Consider the following 23,322-nt stretch of genomic DNA (forward strand, 5'->3'; position numbering starts at 1 on the left):
CTTGTCTGAATTACCCCATAATACAACAGTGCTTTAAATGAGGACAAAATGGAAGTTAACACCAGGCTAAAGAAAATCCAACTCTTTCTTCTGATATCTCCACAAAGAAAGGCAGTGATGATGAACATAGTTGCCACTTGGACTGATTTTGCCCTAGCTTTGCAGATGAGAATAATCTGCTCTTATTAAAAGTAAAAAAAAAAAATCATCTTTGGAAGAAAGTCTTTCTAAGAGTCCAACTCTCCACAGGGTGCAAAATGCTCATTCCTTTCTCATTTTGTATGTGCTTTATACTACACTATTCAGCTTTTAACACAGGACCAATGCAGTTGTGCTAGGTTTAGGTCCTTTTATATTTCATCCTTTTTGAAGCTCTTGTCCTGTACAGCCAAGCAGGGTTTTGAGGGGAAGGTATCTGCATCTTTTTCTTGTGCATATCTCATGAAAGACATGTTCAGGGAGCGAAGTGGAGAAAGAGAGATAGAAAGGTTAACTTAGACTGGAGGACTTTAATAAACAGTAGTCCATAGGAAAAAAGATGTATTTTAAACGCTAAAAAACAAAACCAATGCACCACTAAAACTTTAGAAGTAACTTGTAATAATGCTAATTTGATAAGTTACTAAGTATACCGATACCCTTGATTGTCTTACTGCTTTCTGGAATGTATTTGCTGCAAATCCAATTATGTTTAAAGTAAAATTGGCACTTATGTTTTTTCCCTTCACAAATGCCACATCAGTTTTCAAGTCAGTCCTGGCACTCCTTAAGTTGCCCTGTGAACATGAAGTGCCCTATATTAGATTTTGTGTTAATCACATAAATAACCTTTAACCTTCTGTCTAGAGGCAAGTTGGCATTTGTCTCAGAGCTCTTATTACAGAATTATTTCCTCTTACCTTATCAGCTGCCTAGAAAGCAACTAGTCACTAGCTGGGCAGGAAATGGGAAGGGTGGTCCTCTCCACTGGTTCCCGCAGATCTGCAGTCTCTGTTTCGGAGGCTCTGTGACCTTCCCGCAGTTGTGGTCACCTGGGTTCACCCAGCAAGTAGACCATGCTGCTCAGTTCCCTTCTGCTCTGGCTGCAGAAGTAACTGCTGTAGCTTATTTTGACCCCTACTAAAAAAATACAGTCATTAAGAAGTGCATAGCTTTGCACTAACCTGAGCATATGGTTTTTCATGCAGATACCTGAATGGACATAATCATGTTAAATGCTTCCAGAAACAAGTGCAGGGGGGAATGATGGGGTGACAGGTGTATTTATAAACACCACACTTGAGTCCCATGACTCAGTAAAAATACCTGCCCACCTGCCACCAGCCTAATAGCCAAATACCGATACAGATAATGCTCCAACTCCTGAGCACACCAGTAACCACAGAACAATCGGGTGAAATACAAAGATAAGAAAGATACAGCAATATTGTCCCTCTCCCCACCTTCCTGATAAAATATTCAGAAGGAGGCAAAGGTAGCAGCTACAGCATTGATGGTAAATACAACAAGGTCATGCACACCATACGTGATTCCGTCACCACCCACAGGGTACGACACTCACATATGGGAATAAAAAAAAGAAAAGGACAGCATATATGGATGTCTGCCCAGACTCAAGGTTTTACAAGCAATAAATCTTGTAGATGTGAGATAATATGTTGCCATTGCTGCAGTAGGGGAGAAATGAATGGGTGGATAGAGGAAGAGAGATGGCCGTAAAACTCAAGCATTGGCTCACCTTCAGGCCATAGTTTTCCACTAAAAGTGGTTGAACTTTTTCCTTCAGGAGGTCCACACAGTCACCTTTCTGGAAGGAGGGTTTGGCAATCAGTGACTGGACTGACACGCTGGCTCCTTCACTGCTTTGTAGTCTGTTCTTTGCTCAGTCTCAGACACTGTGCTGCCTGGGCAAGTGATTGAAAAGTCAGTGAGTGAGAGCTCTGATTGGTCCCTTTCTGCAGGTTGTTCAGGTGGACCATCCTCACTGTCCTCTCCTGATACAAAGGAAGTCCTGAAGAAAGATGAGGCAAAACCCAAGAGGGGTTTGGGCAGCTACACAGTGGCTACAGCCTTAAGTAGACATTTGCTGCCCTTCTGTTCCTCACAAATGTAATTTGGTGGCTGCTACAATGACCATAAATCGCTGCTGAAGGAATAATCCCACTCCCTTGCTCCTGAGGCAGTGGGATTACTCAGTACAAGATCAATGGTGTTTCCATTATCTAGGGATTCCTGACCATGGTTGCTCTGAATTCCTACAAATGGTACCAGTGCAATAATGTGAATACTGTACACTTCTAGAGCCTGAAACAACCATAATCCCTTTCTATGACTTGAGCCACATGGTGTTCCCTCAGGATACTTTGCTCAGTTCCCAGATCTCACAGTCTCCAGTTGTCCTGCTCCTTTCCTATATAAGCAACTGTTTGTAGAAGGCTGATTGCGATTTAGCAGGAGACCACTTTTCTGGTCTTGAAAGCTCTAGAGTCAGTGCCCCAGCATCCAAGGGGGAAGGGTTTAATAAAGCAAACTTGTTAGCATCAGAGAGGAAAGAAGGACATTAACCTATTTGAGTCTAAGAAAACTGGGGCAATCGAGGACTTGTCTGCCAAAGCCTTTTCACTTCACAGTCGTTGCCAGGACATGTCAGAGTAACTATGCAGTTCTACTGCAGTGACAGCAAGGATCTGGGACGCAGAGAAGCAACAACATCACGGCACCCGAGCCACTGAGCACCTGCATTTTATCCTGGTTTTGTTGGATTTGCAAGAACTTATAAGAATCTGCAAGAAAATTTGCAAATTTTCTGTAGTCTCTGAAGCTTCTTGCTTGATATGGGAGAGTGATGGCTCTTTCACTCTTGCCAGCCCCAGCTCTTGCTGAACCCAAGGAGAGCATTTGTCATTTGAGTTCTCAGAGCCTGTACACCCCTGCAGGGCTGAGTCTTTGTGCAAGAGGACTGCAATTCTGGAGCAGTTGCATTTCTGGCATTCTTCTTCTAGTACGGGGGCCACCCCATTCAAGGGATGCCAGATCAAATTGCTGCTATATTTCATAACAAAAGCAAAGAGTTATTGCTTTTGCACTTGCTTTTCACTCAGGAAAGGACTGGTTCTGACTCATGTAACCGGTGCATCCCAGCGGAGCTGCTCCTGCCGGCAGCAGGAGTGCTTGAGCACACTGACTCAGTTCTTTCTGGATGGCCACATGTGACTGGGGAGTACAGAACAGCATCCTCTGGGACACCTTGCATGCAGCATGAACATGTGCTTACTTCCTGTCCTTCCTTTCTTTTCCATCCCTCTGAAACTTTCACACCACACAGCTCTTTACATTACTGCATCCAGCACAAGGAGGGGCTGGCTGTGTACACACATCCCATACCCCGTTTGTGTCCACCCCATCTGAATGCCAGCCCACCCAGTGGGGTGTGTGTCCTGTGACTGTCCAGCAGTCCCCTGTGCTTTGTAGATTCAAAGGCTGGTATGAATGTAATCATGTTTCCCACAAAATGTCTTGGAGGAGCTTCGGGAGCACCTTCATATGCTGGCCTGGGCAACAGGGTGACAGGAATGCCAGACAGGATCAGCATCACATTGCCCTGGACACACCACCAGCCATGGATTGCAGCCATCACCTGGAGCCAACAAAATTGGATGTTCACAACTGTGCAAAGCACTGCTTCCAGCATCAGTGCTCCAGACTGAAGGCACATACTCACTTCTCAAGGACTGGATGCAGAATGTTCATAAAACTTTCTGTCTCCTTGGGCAGAGAAGAAATGGACCCACAAACCTGCATCTCCAAGGGCAGAATGCCTGGAAGAAATAAAGGGAGGGAAGGAAAGAGAGACAGAGCAAATATCTGAACTGTGATTTTTGTTATCTCTGGAGAAGACTTTTTTCTAATTTTCTTATTTCTTTGAAAAAAAATAAAAGCAGGCAGCAGAACACACCCTGTCAAGTTCTGACTCGACTGTTTTGTGCAACAGAAGTGAACAAGGGGAAGTTCAGGGTGTTGTTAAACTCTTCCAGCACACCCACTGCTAATCCTGTACTGGGGTACAGTCCTCCCATTCCTCTCCCCTGACAAATTGCTGATTAGTTTCTGTCTTCACACCCAGGCTGACTTCTGCACCGATCTCCAGACAGTGACCTCATTGCCTTTTTCAGCTGGTGAGAAACTACAGTAAAATGGAAGGGGTAAACAAAGTGGGGGGAACTAATGGCCAGAAGATTTAGGAGGTAGGAATCTGCTCCTTGCTATCCTGCTCCCATTGTGTGCCTGAGCTTGAGAAAGTGCAAGCTGAGTCTCGACAAGCTCTTTTCTGCGGCGGTTCCTCTGGAAACTCAGCCCAGTCCTCCAGATGGTGACTTGGGATAGCCTGCAAATTATATGCCCAATAGTACTAGACCCACGCTCCTGTCACTGCTACAAATTCTGTCTAGTACTGGAATTCACCCACCTTCTGCAGCAGGAGCTCTTCATTCCCAGCCCAAATGTCTCACCAATATATAAATATTAAAAACAAAAGCCAGTGCTGTCACAGAGCTGAATTTGTGTCTGCTCTGCGCAGCCAGCAGTGTGCCTACCTCTAACAGCTGCAGTTCATGCTCACACTGATTAGAGAAATAGCATTAACAGCACTCTGCCTATAATGACTATGTTCAATACTCCCACACAATACAGCCTTCAATATCGTCCCTTTAGAATGTGTTTCAAAGTGTCATCCCATCCCTGACCCTGACAGACACCTCCAGGTCCTGGCCAGCAGCAGCTCAACTCACATTTGTCTTCCCAGACACTCAGTAAACACCTTTGTGTCCTTTTTCTTTAGAGGAAGGGGTCTTGCTGAGCTCACCCTGAAATATATCACCCTGGACAAAAGGGCTGAAAGGTTAAGGAGCTCTAGGGGGTGGTTCAGCAGGGAGCTGGGGCCAGTTGCCTGCCAGAACCAAAGCTATAAAGGCAGAAAGGGGTTAGCGACCACATCCAACACAGATGCTGCAAGTCCTGCCTTGCCTCCTACCAGCCCTGGGCTAAGAAGATGCTGGGGCTTCGGTCATGGCCTTGCTCATTTTTCCTCTTCTTGGTTCTGCTGTCTGCCAGTGTTCAGACTGTGTCCTTACCAGGACAGAGGCTACAGGTAGGAGGGAGTGAGAGAGAGCTGAGGTTGATTTCAGGAGGGGAGGAGGATGGGAGGAGGAGGGGAGGAGGATGGGAGGAGGAGGGGAGGTTGTGTTTGAACCTCAAATGAGAGGTGGTTCCAAATTCTAACTACAAGGAGGCTGCTGTCTGTCCTTGTCACACTCTCCCTTCAACAGTTTCAGCTCTAGGGTGACTTTATGACCCAGCCCCTAAGGAGCACCAGCATTTCAAGCCAGGAAACAGACAAAAGCTTTTTAGTGCTCTGCAAAAGCTTTTAACAGTGAAGAGCCTGGCCCTTCCTAAGGCCACTCTGTGTCAGCAGTCACCAGATATTACAGTCATAGCTCTCATAATGTTCAGTGCCTGGTTCTGATGTTTCAGAGGGAAGATGCATCCTGTTAGGCCAAGAGTTTTGCTCCTAAGCTCAGTACTGCCTCCCTTAAAGACCCTCTTTAAGGCCAAGAGCCCTGTCAGGATGCCAGCTAAGGGCTTCTTCACCTGAGTAAATCTTTTATCCTCAGCAATTACAGCAATAATATTTTTTGCTTTCAAATCTAGCCAGCTCCCTCTTACCCAAACCCTAATCTGAGCCCCAGCACCTTGTCATTACATGACCCTGGGAAAGCCACAGGGAAATAGTCAGGACATAATCTAAAATCACAAGACTGATCCTGCTATGACTCACTACTTTCACTCCTCGCTGAGGATGCTTGTGTCCGCTTCAGTTAACTTGCTTCCACAAAGAGTTGCACAAAGGCATCCTGAGCTCAGCATCCATGCGAGGAGACAGATGTGAAACAGCTCCCACAGGGTGCTTCTCTGGGCAGCAATGCCATGCCTCCATTGCACCCAACACAGCCTCCAACCCTTTTCTCCCAGCAGTGCTGAGTTTACAGTCACTACAGTTAGCCTAGATTTCCAGCAGACGGGGAGTCCCCCTTCCTCACACTTGCTTTGCTCCTGCCTCTCCCTCATTTTTTTCGGCAGGTATTTGAGGCAGGACCATCCTTCCCAGCAGCCCTCTGGAAAAATGAAAGGTACACAGCAGCCCGAGCACACAGAGGTGCTCTGCATCCACAAAAGGGGCAAGGACTGAAGAGTTCTATTCCAAATCTGGGGCAGGGCAGGATGTGTGTATGGTTTTACAAGAGTAAGACAATCTGCCTGGAGGCAGAGGTCACAGCAGCTGTCTGTCTGCTATTTTGGACAGGAAAGTAATTTCAGACAGTGGGAACTGCTGGCCAAGCCTTTCTCTGTGTCTGGATGCGATGTCACAGGCACAGGGCTGTGAGCAGGCATCACTCTAATGTCCTGCCTCAGCCTTCAGGAAGGAATGGGCAGTGGGGTACCAGGGGGTAAAAGGCTTATCGCCAGAAGCACAGGCATCACCCCACTCTCCTCCATTTATCCCAGATGCTCCTTTCACGATTGCTGCCCCTGGAGCCGGAGTCCACGCTGACTGAAGAGGACACGAAGGAGGGGTCCAGCTTCGGTCCTCAGCTGCTCTCCTCCACTCTCCCCTTCATCCCATCTGGGGCTAGAGCTGTCCGTCCATCCCTCTGGCGCAAGAACCTCGCCAGTCGCAAGTGGGCACTGCCTGGAGATTGGGCCTGGAAGGCCATGCCCAGGGGTTGCTTCGGGCTGAAATTGGACCGAATCGGGACCTTCAGTGGTTTGGGGTGTTAGCTTTGGAGGGTCTCCAAAGTGAGAGGGCCAAGACTGTGGGCTCGAGCAAGCGGGCAGGGAAGAAGTTCAGGGTAGAGCTGAGCGCACAGACAGCGAAGGGATGGGGCAGGCTATGGGGCCACCGCCTGCCAGCCACCGGGGCAAAGGCCGGGAGTGGGGACGCCCCGTACTGCCGGCGCGGTGCTGGGGCCCGGCCGGGGCGAAAACAGGCGGGCGGGACGCCGCTGAGCGGCTCACCAGGCCCGCTTCTCCGCAGCCGGAGGCACCCAGCCTCGGGAACCGGCACCGGCTCGGGAACCAGTACGGCGCACTGCTGCGTGAAGCTCTGAAGCTCCCGCCCCGAAAAAGGGAGGCTGCGGCAGCGAGGAAGTGGCGCGGCGGTACGAGAAGGAACTGCCCGGCTCCGCAGCTGCCCTCGCGACTGCTGAACCCCCGCTCCGCCGGAAGCCCCTTCCCTGCTCCCCGTGCCTGAGGACTCGTTCATTAAACAAGCTGTACTAATCTGCCGCGTCCGCCCTCGGCAGTGGCTGCCCCCGGCCGCGGGGCGGGCGGAGGCGGTGGCAGAGCCCGCCCAGCGCCCCCGGCCCCACGCGCGGGGCCCTGCCGGGCCCTGCCGCCGCGCCGCCATTTCGCGTGGGGCGTGAGGCACGCGCGGCTGCGGCGGGGTGCGGCCGGGGGGGCCGACACGGGTGAGGTATCGACCGGGCACGGGGCACAAGCGCCGCGTTGGCTCACCCCGGCCGCACTCTGCCCCCGCAAGAGCAAACAGTGGGGCCTGCTGTTTGCGCTGAAGCTTCCCCCGAGAGCCTGCCTCGGTGGGCTGAGGCTGGGGCACCACCGACCCTGGCACGAGTTCGTAGCCCTGCTGCTGTGCCCCGCGAGCCATCACCATGTCCTGGCCTTTAAGAAAAGGTTGTAACCTCAGCTGGGTCTAAACTTAGCCACCAGCCCCTCAGCAGCACCGGGAATAGCAGTGGTATAAGGAGAGTAGGGTTACGTTTGAGCTGCATGACCCCTCTCTGGTCCCCCATCCCAGTACCTGCGTGGTTCCCCAAGCTTGCCCAACCCCTCCCTTATCCTCAAAGCCCAGCTCAGCCGAGTAGCCAGAGGGACATTCCAGCTCCCACCACCCCCCACCCGCTCTGTCAGATTTGCATCCCCACTGCTCCCGCACCTTCCTCCGAGATGGGAGATTTGGGATTTGTGCGTGCTCTGGGCGTTGTACCTAAGGCGGGTTTGTCCCGCCGCACCTGCCCCGCACGGAGCTGGGGAATGGAGGTGGCAGGGCTCGGTGAGCATGGGGGGCGGGGAGCAGGGCAGCGGCCATGCCAGGAGCGCTTCCTCCTCGCAGGCAGCCAGGGAAGGCGGGCCGAGGCGGCAGACGGGCAGGATTTCCGCCGTCACGTCCCGCGGGCAGCGGCAGCAGTGCCGCAGTGCCTCATTAAGATGGTGCTCACGCTGCCGCCTGCGGCCTGCCGGGGCAGGGCCCGGCGAGGGGCCCCGTCCAGAGCACGCCTGGATAAACCCACCCAGAGGTGGGTCCCAGCCTGGAGGAGGGAGTACTCCCCGCTAGTGCTTCCCATGCCGGGGGGAATGGGGGGACGCCTGGAGGCCCGCTGCTCCCTTGGGATGACCCCAGCATCCTTGCAGTCCCCTTTACCCTTGCAGCCATAGAATAATGGAATGTTAAGGGGTTGGAATAGACCTTAAAGATTATCCAGTTCCAACCCCCCTGCCACGTTCACGGACGCCTCTCACTAGAGCAGGTTGCTCAATGCCTTATTCAGCCTGGTTTGGAACGCTGCCATGGTTGGGGCATCCACAGCCTCCCTAGACAACGTGTACTGTGCCTCATCACCCTCACAGTAAAGAGCTTCTTCCTAATACCTATCCTAATTTCCCCCCACTTCAATTTGTACCCATTACTCCTTGTCCCATCACTACAGCTCCTGACGAAGAGTCCCTCTCCGGCTTCCCTGTAGGTCCCTTCGGATACTGGATACTACTCCATTCAAAGGGGCACAGGCTGCGACCGGGGCGGGCGGCCACCTGCCCTTTGTTACCAGATGAAAGCAGCGCATACCATCCTCCGGAGAAGCAGCGAGCCCGGCGGGAACAGCCCTTGACCAGCTATCACCCGGGGGCCCCTCCCCGCCTCCTCGGGCAGGGGCGCAGTCGCCCATCCTCGCCCTGGGGACACCTCCCCGCAAGAACCGGTGCATCTTTCACCACCGCCACCAGCACCACCAACCCCCTTGGGGTAGCTCGACGGGAGGGTGATCGCTACGCACCCGCCGTTCCCGGCGCGGGGCCTTTGTTAACGGGGGGCGGCGGGGCGGGGGAAACAGGGGGGGTCTTCGTCTGCCGCACCCGCAACACGGGCGCACGTAGCCCGGTCCGGCCCCCGCGCTGCCATTCGACGGCGACGCGGCGGGGCGGGCCCCCGCCCTACCCTCACGCGGCTATAAAGGGCGGCGGAGAGGCACTGCGCCACCTCCTCACTGCGCGCCGGGCGGTTCGGAGGCAGCAGGTAACGGGCGGGGTGGGGGAGATGCGCGGGGGGCGAGAGAGGCGGGGGGCGAGCTAGAGCCCTCTCCCCAAACACGCACACCGCCCACCGGCAGGGGGTGCGGCAGCCCCCGAGCGGAGCGGGGCCGCGTGGCGGCGGGACCCACGGGCACAAAGGGGGCACAAAGGCGGCACGGCGCAAAATGGCGGGGGCGGCGTGAGGGGGGCGGTGAGGCGAGGAGGAATAGGGGTCTGAGGGGGGATGGGGGTCTGAGGAGGGATGGTCGCCGGAGGAGGAGGCGGATAGTTGTCGCGGGGCGGGGGGGAGGCGGGTTAATCGCCCGAGGCGGGGGAGTGATCGCCCGGGAAGGGTGGGGCTAGCTCGGACCGCGCGGCCCACCCTCCCCCCCCGCCCGCTCTCTGCGGCGTCCCCCCCCCGCCGCCCCTCATCGCGAGCGAGACGTTAACGGCGGCGGGGGCGGTTATTGCCGGTTTCCCTAATGCTCCTACCGGTGGTTTCTGCCCGCAGGAACATCCCGAAGCGGCAAAGATGGTGAAAGTCGGAGTCAATGGGTGAGTGCTGTGGCCGGCGGTGATTGGATGGGGAGGGAGGACAAGGTCGCCTCAAGGGCGCGGAGGAAGATGCGGGGGGGAGGGAGAGGTTGAATCCCGCCGGTCCCGCTCCGTCGGCGCCCCCGGGGCTGAGCGGTGCTGCTGACTCATTTCTCTTCGGATTCGGGGTGACTCACTCCGGAAGGGGCTGCCGTTGCCCGGTTGCCCTAGTTTCCCTCCCCATTCCTGGGGATCCCTGTAGCCCCCCACCAAAAGGTCTCCAGGTGTATCGTGTGTCGATGGCGGCCCTGGGGATGTGACCTTCTCGTGCCGGGCCGAGGAGTAACCGGATCCCCGGGGCTCTCAGTAAATTTAGCGATTGACCTTTCCGGGGCGGGGGTCGCTCTTAATCTTTAACCGGGGTGCCTTGGCCTTTGGACGAGCTGCAGGGCTCCCTCCCGCCCACCGGGCAGGGAGCAGCAGATGATCCTGAGGGAAGGCTGCCAAGGACTGCCTCCCATGCCCAGCTGGGCTGGTTCCCTCTTGTGCCTCCTCACCCATGCCTTTCTCTCTCCAGATTTGGCCGCATCGGCCGCCTGGTCACCCGGGCTGCTGTCCTGTCTGGCAAAGTCCAAGTGGTGGCTATCAACGATCCCTTCATTGATCTGAACTACATGGTGAGTTGCTTTGCAGTGCCCCCTCTGGGCCTTTCTGAGTAGGGCTCCTCTGGATCTGTTCTAGTAACTTCCCAGGGTGTTTGAGGATGATGGTAGCCTGGATGCCTGACCTTCCATTTTTTTAATTAGGTTTACATGTTCAAATATGACTCTACTCATGGCCACTTCCGGGGCACTGTCAAGGCTGAGAATGGGAAACTTGTGATTAATGGGAATGCTATCACCATCTTCCAGGAGTAAGTATCTTTTTCTGTATTGCTCCTCTGGAGATTGAAAGCAGGTGTCTCATGGAGCGGCTCTTAAAATTTTGTCCCTCCTTAGGCGTGACCCCAGCAACATCAAGTGGGCAGATGCTGGTGCTGAATATGTTGTGGAGTCTACTGGTGTCTTCACCACTATGGAGAAGGCTGGGGTGAGTATGCTACAGAGGCATAGGAGAGAAGGGATAGTGCTGCTTTTGCCTGTGGGGTGCGTCACCACGTACAGAGCTGCTCAAGATGGGGCTGCAAAGGACAAGAGAACTGATGAAGCTTGGAAGGATCCTGAGTTATGTAATCTCTTATCTCTGTCTCTTCAGGCTCACCTGAAGGGTGGCGCTAAGCGTGTGATCATCTCTGCCCCCTCTGCTGATGCTCCCATGTTTGTGATGGGCGTCAACCATGAGAAGTATGACAAATCTCTGAAAATTGTCAGGTAAGGAGAGAGGAACATGCTTTCTATCCTGGAGCTCCTACCAGCTGCCAGGGTTCTCACTTCACCTCAGTGGACGTGTTGCCTCTGGCTGATGTGCCTTTATCTCTCCACCCCAGCAATGCTTCCTGCACTACTAACTGCCTGGCGCCCTTGGCCAAGGTCATCCATGACAACTTTGGCATTGTGGAGGGTCTCATGGTAGGTCTGCAGTTGGGTGCTGAAGAGGGTGACCTACCACTGATCCCCTTGTGTGAGAGGGAAAGCATCTGTACTCCCTATGTCACCTGGGATGCTCTTTCTGGAGAGTATTGGCTGTGTTCTTATTCCTGTGCTCTTTCTTCAGACCACTGTCCATGCCATCACAGCCACACAGAAGACAGTGGATGGGCCCTCTGGGAAGCTCTGGAGGGATGGCAGAGGTGCTGCTCAGAACATTATCCCAGCATCTACTGGAGCTGCTAAGGCTGTGGGGAAAGTCATTCCTGAGCTCAATGGGTGAGTGTTGCCCCTTCTCAGGTGTTGGGAGGCAAAACATTCCTAGGCTAGCAGAGGAGTGCCAGATGCTGTTCTTTGCTGACTCGCATCTCTCACAGGAAACTTACTGGAATGGCTTTCCGTGTGCCAACCCCTAATGTCTCTGTTGTGGACCTGACCTGCCGTCTGGAAAAACCAGTAAGTGTTGTGGAAGAGGTCTTAACAGCTTCCAGATGTGCCCCTGCTTCCTCTAAGCTCTGTGTTGCACCTGGAATTTCCCTCTCTGCATCTATCTTGTCCTGAAGATGTGATCTTTGTGAAAAAAGCACCTGTTGCAGTGTTCCCATGTGTGTCTTCTCCTGCTCCTGTTGTCCCCGGTGGACATTTTGTGTGAGTTGGGATCTGAGCATCTTGGATCTGTCTGTCCTCAGGCCAAGTACGATGACATCAAGAGGGTAGTGAAGGCTGCTGCTGATGGCCCCCTGAAAGGCATCCTGGCATACACAGAGGATCAGGTAAGGAATGCTTGCACTCTTGGCCTGTGGTTATTGGCACTTGCCTCATTTTTCTAAAGAACTTTGCAGCAGCTTTGACAGGGTCCTGGTTTGGGCACTTGGAGTACAGACTGTGGGCAACCATATGCATTGCAATTTTACAATTTCTTGTGTTTCAGGTTGTCTCCTGTGACTTCAATGGTGACAGCCATTCCTCCACCTTTGATGCGGGTGCTGGCATTGCACTGAATGACCATTTTGTCAAGCTGGTTTCCTGGTAGGTACAGCTGTGGGGGCTGCAGGGGTTGGCAGACAGGTTACAGACTTGGGTGTCCTCTTGGTGGCTACTACTGGTGATCCAGGTGGCTGCACAGACCTCCAGTCTCACTGTGGAGTGAGATTGCTTCTTGCCTGAAAATTACATGGCTCTTTTCTCCTGGAGGGTAGATGGGAGTTTGGTTGTGTTGGATGGCACAGAAGAGCGAGCAGGAAGCATGGAAGAAGGGGGGTGCAAGAAACATGTCAGCCCTGACAGCACTTGTTTTCTGTCCCCAGGTATGATAATGAATATGGATACAGCAACCGTGTTGTGGACTTGATGGTCCACATGGCATCCAAGGAGTAAGCTGAGCACACAGCCCCCCCTGCTGCCTAGGGAAGCAGGACTCTCCTTTGTTGGAGCCCCTGCCCTTGTTCACCACCGCTTAGCTCTGCATCCTGCAGTGAGAGGCCAGTTCTGTTCCCTTGTCTCCCCCACTCCTCCAACTTCTCCCCGAACCTGGGGGAGGTGGAGAGGCTGATAGAAACTGATCTGTTTGTGTACCACCTTACATCAATAAAAAGTGATCACCATCTGAAAAGCCTTGTCTGTCTGTCTGTCCATCAGGAGGAGATGGGAAGCGGGGCACATGTATGTAATGAGCAGCTGCAAGTGCCTATGGCACAGTCTCTGCCAGCTGCAGTGATGAGCTGGGGAGTCCAGCCTGCTGAGCTGCTCTCCATGGGAGAGCTCAGACTTCAGCCTGTGAGCCAAAACAAAGTGTGGTGCAGTCCACAGCAGGACTCCTGTGTGGTAGGATGGAAAGCAGCTTTTTGGCTCCATCCACCTAGCTCTGGATTTGCTTGTCTGATGGGTGTAAGCAGAATAAAAGTGCTGAGCCAGATGATGATTGCATTTGGTTTGATAAAGGGACACAAGAAACAAATTCTCATTCCCCTGCCTCAGTGAGGGACAAGGAAGATAGTTCTGGTGTTACAAGGAGGGTATTTCACTTGCTTTTATCTTTTAAATTGAATTGGCTTTGCCCCAGAGGAAATGGCTGCCGAGGGACGTGTCAGAGGCCATTGTCAGCATGGTGGTGACCAGTCTTAATTCTGGCTTAATTCTGTGCGTAAGGAGGGGCAGTTGCAGTTAAGCTGCTGAGCAGCAAATCTCTGCAAGGTGAGTGTCAGCCCTCTGCCTCCCTGCATTAGTCCTGGAAGCATGAACAGGACTGGGCAGAGACTGAGCCTTCCATGACCTGTGAGTGCTAGGACAGACAGATAAGCGATGCACTGCACAAAATCACGTGGCTCTCCATTTTTAGCAGCTTAATTTAGCATCTCATGGCTGATGTGTTCTCTCTCTGGCAGGCATGGTTGAAACTGTTGTCTGGACCCCAGCTGCTTTAGATCCTGATGTGGATGCTGCAAGGACATAAACTGAAGGATTTAAACTCTCAGGATCAAGGTATGCTGGACATGGTTTCCCAGAGTCGCTTATCTCCAGCAGTTCAGCAATGTAAGAATTAAATGTTTGCTGGACTAGAGGGCGATGACTCAAAATTATATTGTAAAGAGAAGGAGGTTGAATAACCTGCCTCTGGATAGGAACTGGTATTCTGAGCAGCTTGTTAGCCCTGGGACAAGCAGAAATACTTGGATTACACCACAAATGGCCGCATCATTGGAGCTTTAGGTAAGTCTGGCATCAAGTGGGAGCTGCCTGGTGCTGGAGCTCGCTGGAGGCAGCCCTCTCATGGAGCTGGGTTTCTGCTGGGGGGAGGGCTCTGTAGCCTGGAGACCTGTCAAGATTACAAATGAGTCTTGGGTTGGTCCCATCCTGTCCTTAATTGCTGTGCCTGGGTGCTTTGAATGGCTGTGCTGTGTGCTGCTGCCTGCATATTGTGTGCATGCCACTCAGCGCCTCACTTGATAATCTGGAAATGCAGAGAGGCTATGGGAACACCTCAAGGAGGGAAAGGATGGACGTCCTGTTTTCCCATTGTAAAACATGCTTTGAACTGGGTTAAAAGTGGAACATTTCTGAGTCGGCTTTTTGTCCTAAAAAGCCTTATGTTTCCTAAGTGAGATAAGGCTACCTGAAAATTGGTAGAGCAAAGAAATCTTGTTACTTAACAAGCATGAGCCCTATCCAACCTGAGATCAAATTGTTCTGGGAATGAGCAAAGTCATACAACCTCAGGGTGGAGGAAGAGTACGTGCTCTCAGACCAAGAGCTTCTGGGAACATCTTAAAGGGTTCGCTGTTTTAAAATGCTATTTCAACTGGTTTACAATCTCATATCTCCTAGAAAAATTATACAGTACCGAGGCAAGGAAAGCCAGGCTTTTAAAATATGGTTGGTCCTGTATGGAAACAGGGAGAGTGAGTGTGGCAAACTAGTCATGCAGCTTTTGGACTGCCTGGAAGGCTTGGTTTCCTCTCTAATATAACCTCCCTAAAATGCACAGCTCTTCCAAATCCTTATTTTGCATCCAGACACTGTGCCTGCAGATGGCACCACAGCAAGGCCTCTCTAGACAGATGGAAATCTATCTCAGGGGCCAGCCTGTCTGAGAACTGCAACCCTGACCTAAAAAAAACCCATGCAATTTTTTTTATTAGTTTGCAAAATTGATACAGATGACTGTGGATGGCATTGAGATAAAGATGGGAGATCTGCTGTGGCAGTTGCTTCTGTCTCTGGAGAGAAGTTTTCCCCTAAGTAGGGGAGCTCTCTAGGTTTGTTCTGACAGCATTTCTAAGGAAAGTAGAAATGCTTGGTCAGGCAAGGAAGGTGCTCAGGCAGACATAAAGAGGCTCTTATTCAGCAAGGAAGTGAAAAGCGATTGTGCTACTTTCGCTGGGACAAACCAGCTCCAAGAGCAGCCACTACAAGCCAGAATCCATCCTGGAGCACCTGCGAGCACCTTGCAAGGGAAAGGTTCAAAAAAACACTGATCCTGGCTAAAGGGTGGACTCCACCTTCTTTGGCTGGCCAGGCACCAGGACTCAGTGTGCAGAGCCATTGTATGAGAGGGATGTATCTGCAAAACTCTCTGGCTGACCCAAGAGACAGCTTCTTTGATGGGCAGCCAACCATCTCTAGGAGTGGTAAGCTCTATGTTTTATTCTCCTTTTTTAAAGACAGCTAAGGGTAATTAGCAGTGGTGTTACAGAAAAACTTAGTTTTAGGGTAGCTTTGAACAGTTAGAGAAATTATTTTTTACTTCCTTGGCATTTGCACAGACTACTACACAAGCATTGCTTCCCCAAGAAAGGTCTTCAGACCACCTTTATGTTGAGAGGTCAGCATGAAACTTCTGCATTAAGGAAGATGCCACGTAGTGAAAACCAGTTTGAGCAGATGTGGAAAATAATGAAGTTCACTTGAAAAATCGCACCAAAATGTAACAAAATGCTGACTGTGTAAGCACAGTGAAAAAAGGTCTTGGACATTTAAAACATCCTGTATCCACTTCTGAAGTAACTCAGTCTTTGAGTGAAGCAATTGACAAGACTAGGGCAAGGAAGAGTAGATACAGGTCTCTGAAAGACTTAAAACACATTTACAAAACACAAACATCTTAAAGGATAATGCTTCAACCTCCTTCATAACTGATGCCATTCACAAAATGCAAGTTTATGACTTAGGGTATGCAAATACCCCTGTGCAGGCCTCAACAGCACTCACATTTCATCAAAACCACGCTGCCTACTTTTGGGCAATCACAATGTGTACATGCTGAAAAAACAAGTAATTTGTTACTTACTCTTATGAACTGAATGTGATCTCTTACTCTGGGACAGCTGACTTACCTCCATATATTACCTTACTACAGAAGTATCATCTTCTTGAGGGAGTTACTTAAGTGTTCCCTAGAAGGAACAGGAGTGCTGGGTTATACTTCACAGCGTAAGATTTGAAAAGGCAGCTGTCAAAAAGCAGAAGCTGTAGTCAAATTAAAATAAAAGAAATACTCATAAATGCTAGTAAACAAAACTTAGTAACCTAAAGGGAAAGAAAGGGAAAAAAAAAAGAAAAAAGATTCCATGACAAATAGAAAAGGAGGGCTGAAAACCTCTTTCAAATACGTCTTGGAGATAAGAAAGCTGACAAAAAGCCCTAAGATGGCGTGGGAGTGATTAGGGAAGCTTAAGTCCATGAATGAAAAGTAAAATTGATGTTTTGCCATCAGAAGAGCTTTGGGGTGTTGCCAGACAGATTTTCCTCAGCAGCAGTGAGATGAAGCCACCACTGAAAACTGAAGCAGCAGGACTTGAGAACATGTCTGTGACATGAAGGGCAGCAAACCACATGCAACACTCAGGTGGTCTCCAGCATGAAATGGATGAACAGATAGCTGTGCTGCAAGTTATTCACTGCTCACCTTGACATCCCTGTGATGAAAAGCAATGGAATTCAGGAAAAAACAGACTGGCAAAACCTTTCAAAGAATTGCCTGAGGATAGGGAAGACCACCCTCTCCAGGCTGAAAACTGTGGTAAGGCTGGTGGCAACTGAGAAATATGAGTGGCCAGCATCTGAGGCCATCTGGCCCACCAATCAACACCTTCAGAACAATATGGAGCATGGTGTGCCAAGGTGTGTTGATTATGCAAAATGACCCAAAACATTCAGCCCTGAATAAGCCTATGGAAAGGTGCAGAAGGATCTTGTGATCAAGTAGCCAGGTTATTGAAATGCTGGATGAAGTTCAAGGTTGCTAAGTGAGAAATATTACATGTAGTAGGGGACACAGCTCTGACATTGCAGGCCTCAAAGCCCTCTTTTGACATTGCCCAAACTTCTAACAAACAAGTAAGAAACTTTTGTTGACCTTGGTCTGAGTCCTGCGACAGAAAGGGGAAAAAAAAGGTGTTTTTTAACCTCTGCAATCTCCAGTGTTTTAGCTGCCAGGTTGGATACTGATTTAGGTGCTGGACACCAAGTACCAAATCTCTCATGGTCTCCAACTTCCCCATCTCCTCAGAGAATCCTCATATGCCTTTATCAGCCTAATTAAACTGCTATCTAGACCAACATCATGAAGTGACTGTAGGCACTTTGCAAAAATGCTCACTTGTCTTGCTTTTTAGGAGCAAAGTAACTAAACTTCTCACTTTCAAAAAAAAATTTCCAGCCTGGAATCATGGGTAGAAGTCTTTGGTCCATCTATTCCAATTTCCGATGCAAAGCAGGACAAAGGACACCAATGTCACATGAGGATAAAAGATGTTCAAAGACATCTTCAGTGTCTGGCTGAGAACTTGCACATGATTGCACGTGTACCCTGTTCTCTAGGTTTCTCCAACACTTCTGTTCTCCCAGGCAAGGTTGGTCACTATTTCTTGCTCGTGGATGCATCTATGCATGGTTATATATGTATAGCAACAGAACCTTTCTTTTGACCCTATACAGAAATATTCTGTAATGCCTCTCGGCACTTTTAACATTTAGCCTTTTTGAGAGTCTCTATAATTTTTACATATTAAAAATTGTATCAGTTTTGTCTGTCAATTCCTCATGCTATAAATATTATTTAAACTACAGATCTTTTCCATTCCTTCATGACTTCTCCCCTCCTCCCCTCTCCACTGGTTTCTCATTGGCTTTTGTCCATGCCATGTCAGACTAAGCACTGATGTAATTTGCTTGCCCATCCACCCAGGCTTCTCTTTAAATGTATTCCCTGCTGTTTTTAAAAACTGACCTTGGCAAACCATGGATTTCAGCAGCCAGTGTCTTTTTCTCAGTGTGGAGGTTACTGTGCTTTGCAAAACACTGTTTGCAGGAATGCAGTGACAGTGTTGTGCTTTACTTTCAGCATTGCTCACTCCAATTCCCCAGGCAGCCTCAGGCTTTGTGTGGGGGCTTGTTCATCCCTACAGCACCTCATGCACCCCATACATTATGCACTCCAGGTCATCTCTGCCTGGATCTGCAACAGTGCTCAGCTGGAGATCCTGCCAAGGATCCTCCTTATTACTAAGTGCCTGAAAAGTGCTTCATCATTCCCTTCTGACAATATTCTGCATTTTCCATATACAGAACAGACTTATCTCGTGAGTACTTCTCTTTTTTTGCCTTGTTTTGATTATTTTCCCAATTTCAGCCAATAAAAAGAAAATATTACTGTTGGGATTGATTTTTCCTTAAATATAACTAGAACAGCATGTTAGTTCCTTAGACATTCGAGTACTGTTATTTTTCTCGGAGGTGATATGAGCAGCTGAAGACCTTTTTTCATACAGCTGACTTGTTCTGTTGTCCCTTTATTCCTTTTCTCCTAATCACAGTTGCTGTAGTTGTTACAAGGATTATTTTTGTTAATAAATGTAAAGCTTTATTATTATTTCTATTAGCTATTCTTATTTCTAAGTACTTTTGTCACATGGCCACTTACTCAAGGAACGTTACTAAATCACAGCTTTTTTAAAAACTAGAAAAAATTTCCTTTCCATGATCTGCAAGTTCACTTATTTCATTCTAAGGAAAAGCTACAGAACACCACACAGTTCTCAGCTGTGACATCTTGTCCTGGCTGATGTCTCAATTTGTTTCTCGGTTGATCCCTTGTCCTTAGGCAACCATCAGTCTTAACCCAATCTTCATCTGTCATAAGGACATCTAAAATCATTGCCTTACTTGGGCATGCCATCACTTGTAAATTGATGAGAAACTCCCCTGGCACAGCATATTCTATGGTATCCCAAGCCAAAGTCTCCCACTGACAACACAGTTTTCATTGTCAAGCAGAGGAGAGAGATACTTACAAAATAAATCAACATGTTTTTTGGGGGAATTCAGGAATATATAAAAGACCTGACAATGCCTTGATGAAATTGTGTGTCAGAGCATGTTTGGCTATCAGCTCCAGAATGAACATGACTTTTAACATAGTTTGAAACCAAATTCACAATGGCTCTTACCTATTCCTTTATCCAACAAGTTAGACTGATCTAGCAGTTTTACCATATGGCTGTGACCCTTAAATATACCAGTTAACTAAATTTCTTCCTACCCTGATGATGTCTATTTCCTCTTGCACTTTGCCCAGATGCAGTCTGCTCTCGAAGCTGAAAATGCTGCCTCTTCCCATCTGTTGTGACATTTGTCTAGCTTGATCACGATGGCTTTACCATCACTCCTAGCATTAATCATGTGCAGCAGCTTGCCAGATGTTTTCAGGAGCCTGTCCATGCATCATCCAGGTGCATTTCCAATGAGACAGCACTCCACCATGTTCTGCATTAATTCTGACCTCTCCTCTTGAAAGGAGGTTTCTTTCCTGTAGCCAGGGTACTTAACCTACTTGATCATCATGTGTGAATTCTGGGACACCCTGTGTCACAGGTACCTGAGAGAAAACAACCATAACTGTATAGAGTATGGCCAAAGGTAAAAGGTTTAGGGAAGCCAAGCTCCCAGATCAAACCGAGAAACAAGAACAACTTTCTATGCAGCTTTGTCCTCTCCTAACTCTTGTCTAAGAAACATGATAAATAAAATAATAAAACAGGTTAGCAGGAATCCAAAGGTGTTCTAGTGAAGGCTGTCAGCATTACATTTAGGTCCATCCAAGGAATCCTGATATGGGGAAAGCTAACTCACACAATCACAAGTCATGCGGGATGAGTGACAAAGCATCTCCAGCAAAAGGGTGCTGGGTGGAAAATACAGGACCTTGACTGACTTGACAGACAAGTCAGATTCTTTCAGTGATATGATCTAAAAGCGATGGGATACAGGAATGAGTGAAGGGAGGGTGCAGGTTCACTTAACATAAAGATGCGGGCTACTTAGGTTACTTTGGTTTCCTGAACCCTCTGAAGAAAGTAAGCACCATCCCACACTCATGTGGTCAGGTGCAAGGAAAGTGATGCTTCCCACCCTCCCTGTGGGAATATCTGCTAGTAGTCAACAAGAAATTCAGTGGGCCTGGTCAGAATTACAGGATGGGTAAGGTTGGAAGGCACTACCACTGGAGTAACTTGGTCTCAACCCCTCTCCTCGAGCATGGTCATCCCAGAGCACATGGCACAAAACTGCCTCCAGATGGTTCTGGAATATCTGCAGTGAGGGAGACTCCACAACCTCTCGGACAATCTGCTCCAGTGCTCAGACACCTGCACAGTAAAGAAATTCTTCCTTTGTTGAGGTGAAAAGTCCTGTGTTCGAGTTCTGCCCATTGTGTCATCTTCTTGGCACCACCAAGAAGAGCCTGGCTCCTTCCTCTGACATTCAGCCTGCAGATACTTATAGACACATTGATGAGCTCCCTCTCAGACATCTCCTCACAGCTGAACAGGCTGAACTCCCTCAGCCTTTCCTTATGAGGCATTTCCTCACCCGATGATCTTCATCCCCCCTTGCTAGACCTGCTCCAGGAGCTCCATGTCTCTCTTGGACTGAGGAGTGCAGAACTGAACACAGCACTGCAGATTTGCCTCACCAGGCCTGAGGGGAGCCTTGCGTCCCTCACCCTGCTGGCAATGCTCTTCCTAATGTAGCCCAGGACACACTGCTGGCTCATGGGGAGCTTCTTGTCCACCAGGACCAAGTAGTTCTCTGAAGAGCTGCTTCTCAGCGGGTCAGTCCCCAGTCCGTGCTGCTACATGGGGTTATTCCTCCCCAGGTGCACAACCCTGCATTTGCCTTTGCTGAATTTCAGAAGGTTCCTCTGCCCATCTCTCCCATCCATCCCTCTGAAGGGTTGCACAGCACTCTGGGATACTGGCCTCTCCTCCCAGCTTGGTGATCTCTAAACAAATTCTCCCTGCCCAAGGGAGAATCTTCCTTCCAACATTTCTTTTCCCTAATCTCCTGGGCCAGAGATACTTGAGGGCTGGTCTTGTCAATGAAGACAAATACAAAGAAGGCATTCAGTATGTCTGCCTTTTTTGTGTCCTCTCTCATCAGGGTCCCTGCTCTATTTAGTAGCAGGCCCACATGTTCTTTAGTTTTTCTTTTGTTGTTACATATTTGAAAGACCCCTTCTTGCTGTCCTTGACATCTCCTTGGCCAGACTGAATTTCAGATGGGCCTAACTCTGACAAAATCCCTGTATTTTTTCCAAGTAGCCTGGATTCTATCTCCTGTATATCTCCTGCTTGTGCTTGACAGTTCCTTGTTGATCCACAGAGTTCTCCTGCCCACTTTGTTTGATTTCTTGCTAACGGAGATGCACCATTCTTGAGCCTGGAGAAAGTGGTGCTTGAATACTGACTCTTGGAATCCTCTTACCAGCAGGGCCTCTTCCTATAAGATTCTTCCAAGGAGGTCCCTGAAGAGGCTAAAATTAGCTCAAACCCATGTTGATGACAGAGTCTCTGAGGATGAGAGCTCACTCTTCCAGATGAATCCTAGGGAATATCACCAGGGAAGTGGTAGAAGAGGTGACTGCATGCCACAGGATCAGAAATGCATTTAGTGGGGAGCCAGGACTCACCTCTGGAACATGCCTGGCACTGCCTGCTGAAGTCCTTTCCCAAGAGGCTGATCTCAGCACGGGGAGCATGGAGTGCATCAGCCATAGCAGAGACCTGTGTGCCTCGCCCCAGCTCAAAGGGTGATCATGTCCCCCAGTGCCTCGTGGAGCACCTCATGCTCTCAAGTGGGTCTGTCCCAACCCAGAGACAGCTCTTGCCTCAAAGGAAGGGTGGGTGCCACTCCTGTGGCTGACAATAAAAGTTGTGCCTGTCCTCATCTGGGCACAACAGCCCAAAATCTGGGGAGAGAGAAGGCAGAGCAATCACCAGCACCTTTCCAAACTGCCCAAGTCATTCTCTGCCAACATGGACTTCTGAGGGGTAAGAAGCTGATGAACCAGTCTGCCTAAATATTCAATGGGAAGACCTTATTGCCAGTCCAGAGATACGATCCTAAAAGGATGGTCTTGGACAAATGTTCAACAGGTCAGCACTCAGCAGCCACAGTCCTGAGCTGAATGCTGACAGAGGGACTGCCCAAATGCATCCTGCCATGGAACCCCGTTCAGTCTGTGCTTGGACTGTTCTTGGGCATTAAACATTCACATTAATGCATCAACACTGAGCTAGACAGGACTTGACATTGCTTCCTGAGCAGGCACTGCCAAGAGGCATCCTGGAAAAGAGGCGACATTAGGGACTCAAGAAGCAACACAGCTTGATAGAGTTCCTAGATATCACAGTTCCCAGTAGGATGTATGGTGGAGAAAAGCCCCAAAGAATGAAAAGGAGCCCAGAGAGAAGAACCCAACAGATGGAGGATCATTTCAGGATCATTTCAGGATCAAACATGTAGGGTCACCACTGCTGGACATATAGCACCAGAGGCCTTGGCCTGTGCTTCCCACAGAGAAATTGCTGTGGCAAAGGATCTATGTCACATATCCTGTCAGAGATCTTGGAGGCTGTCAGACTGGTGGGGGAACAGAGCCTCTTGCTGGTGATACAATTCACTAGGGAACAGCATCTTGCACACACGGGTGGCAGAGATTTCGGTTTCACTGCAAATGGAGCCCTGGCAGGCAGTGTGGGACCGGGGTCACCACATGTCCTGGGACACAGGTGTCTAGCATCACTTGCTGCTCCTCTGGGCAATGACTGCTCAAGGCAGAGATGTCAGACCGCCTGTGCTTCATGCTTGAAATCTCTCTGGGTATGTACTCTGCAGTCTTGTGAGCTCCTTAAGCAGTATCAAGGCAAAGGTACGCACATCCAGGGGAAAGTCAGAAGTTGTCAGCCACTCACAGAACTCTCCACAGGACAGAAAGAGCAGAAACACTGCAAAGACACCTACAGGAAAGGGGATTTGCATGAACCAGGCAGGATAAGATATGATT

General features: G+C 49.8%; 2 protein-coding genes and 1 long non-coding RNA gene across 6 annotated transcripts; 2 read left to right on the forward strand and 1 right to left on the reverse strand.

Moving 5' to 3' along the window:
• Nucleotides 1-80: 80 nt before the first annotated feature.
• LOC116992955 lies at nt 81-8,955 on the reverse strand. 4 transcript variants are annotated; one of them, XR_004417139.2, is made up of 4 exons: nt 8,918-8,955; nt 3,722-3,818; nt 900-3,637; nt 81-438 (listed from the first exon to the last, which is right to left on the reverse strand). It is a non-coding gene; the product is annotated as an uncharacterized LOC116992955 (long non-coding RNA). The 4 variants fall into 4 exon arrangements; XR_004417141.2 differs by having other exon boundaries at nt 900-1,116; nt 1,739-3,818; XR_004417140.2 differs by having other exon boundaries at nt 900-1,119; nt 1,739-3,818.
• On the forward strand, nt 4,036-6,913 carry LOC116992954 (C-type natriuretic peptide-like). Its single transcript, XM_033053120.1, has 2 exons — nt 4,036-5,146; nt 6,562-6,913. The coding sequence occupies exons 1-2, from the start codon at nt 5,048-5,050 to the stop codon at nt 6,832-6,834; spliced, it is 372 nt and encodes a 123-aa protein (XP_032909011.1). The 5' UTR covers nt 4,036-5,047; the 3' UTR covers nt 6,835-6,913.
• GAPDH (glyceraldehyde-3-phosphate dehydrogenase) lies at nt 7,710-13,092 on the forward strand. Its single transcript, XM_033053117.1, has 13 exons — nt 7,710-7,746; nt 8,817-9,364; nt 9,872-9,915; nt 10,472-10,571; nt 10,701-10,807; nt 10,893-10,983; nt 11,149-11,264; nt 11,381-11,462; nt 11,608-11,759; nt 11,858-11,936; nt 12,170-12,253; nt 12,412-12,509; nt 12,788-13,092. The coding sequence occupies exons 1-13, from the start codon at nt 7,725-7,727 to the stop codon at nt 12,855-12,857; spliced, it is 1,593 nt and encodes a 530-aa protein (XP_032909008.1). The 5' UTR covers nt 7,710-7,724; the 3' UTR covers nt 12,858-13,092.
• The last annotated feature ends 10,230 nt before the right edge of the window (nt 13,093-23,322 follow it).

The sequence above is a fragment of the Catharus ustulatus genome, chromosome 2 (genome assembly GCF_009819885.2).
Source record: "Catharus ustulatus isolate bCatUst1 chromosome 2, bCatUst1.pri.v2, whole genome shotgun sequence".
NCBI lineage: Eukaryota > Metazoa > Chordata > Aves > Passeriformes > Turdidae > Catharus > Catharus ustulatus.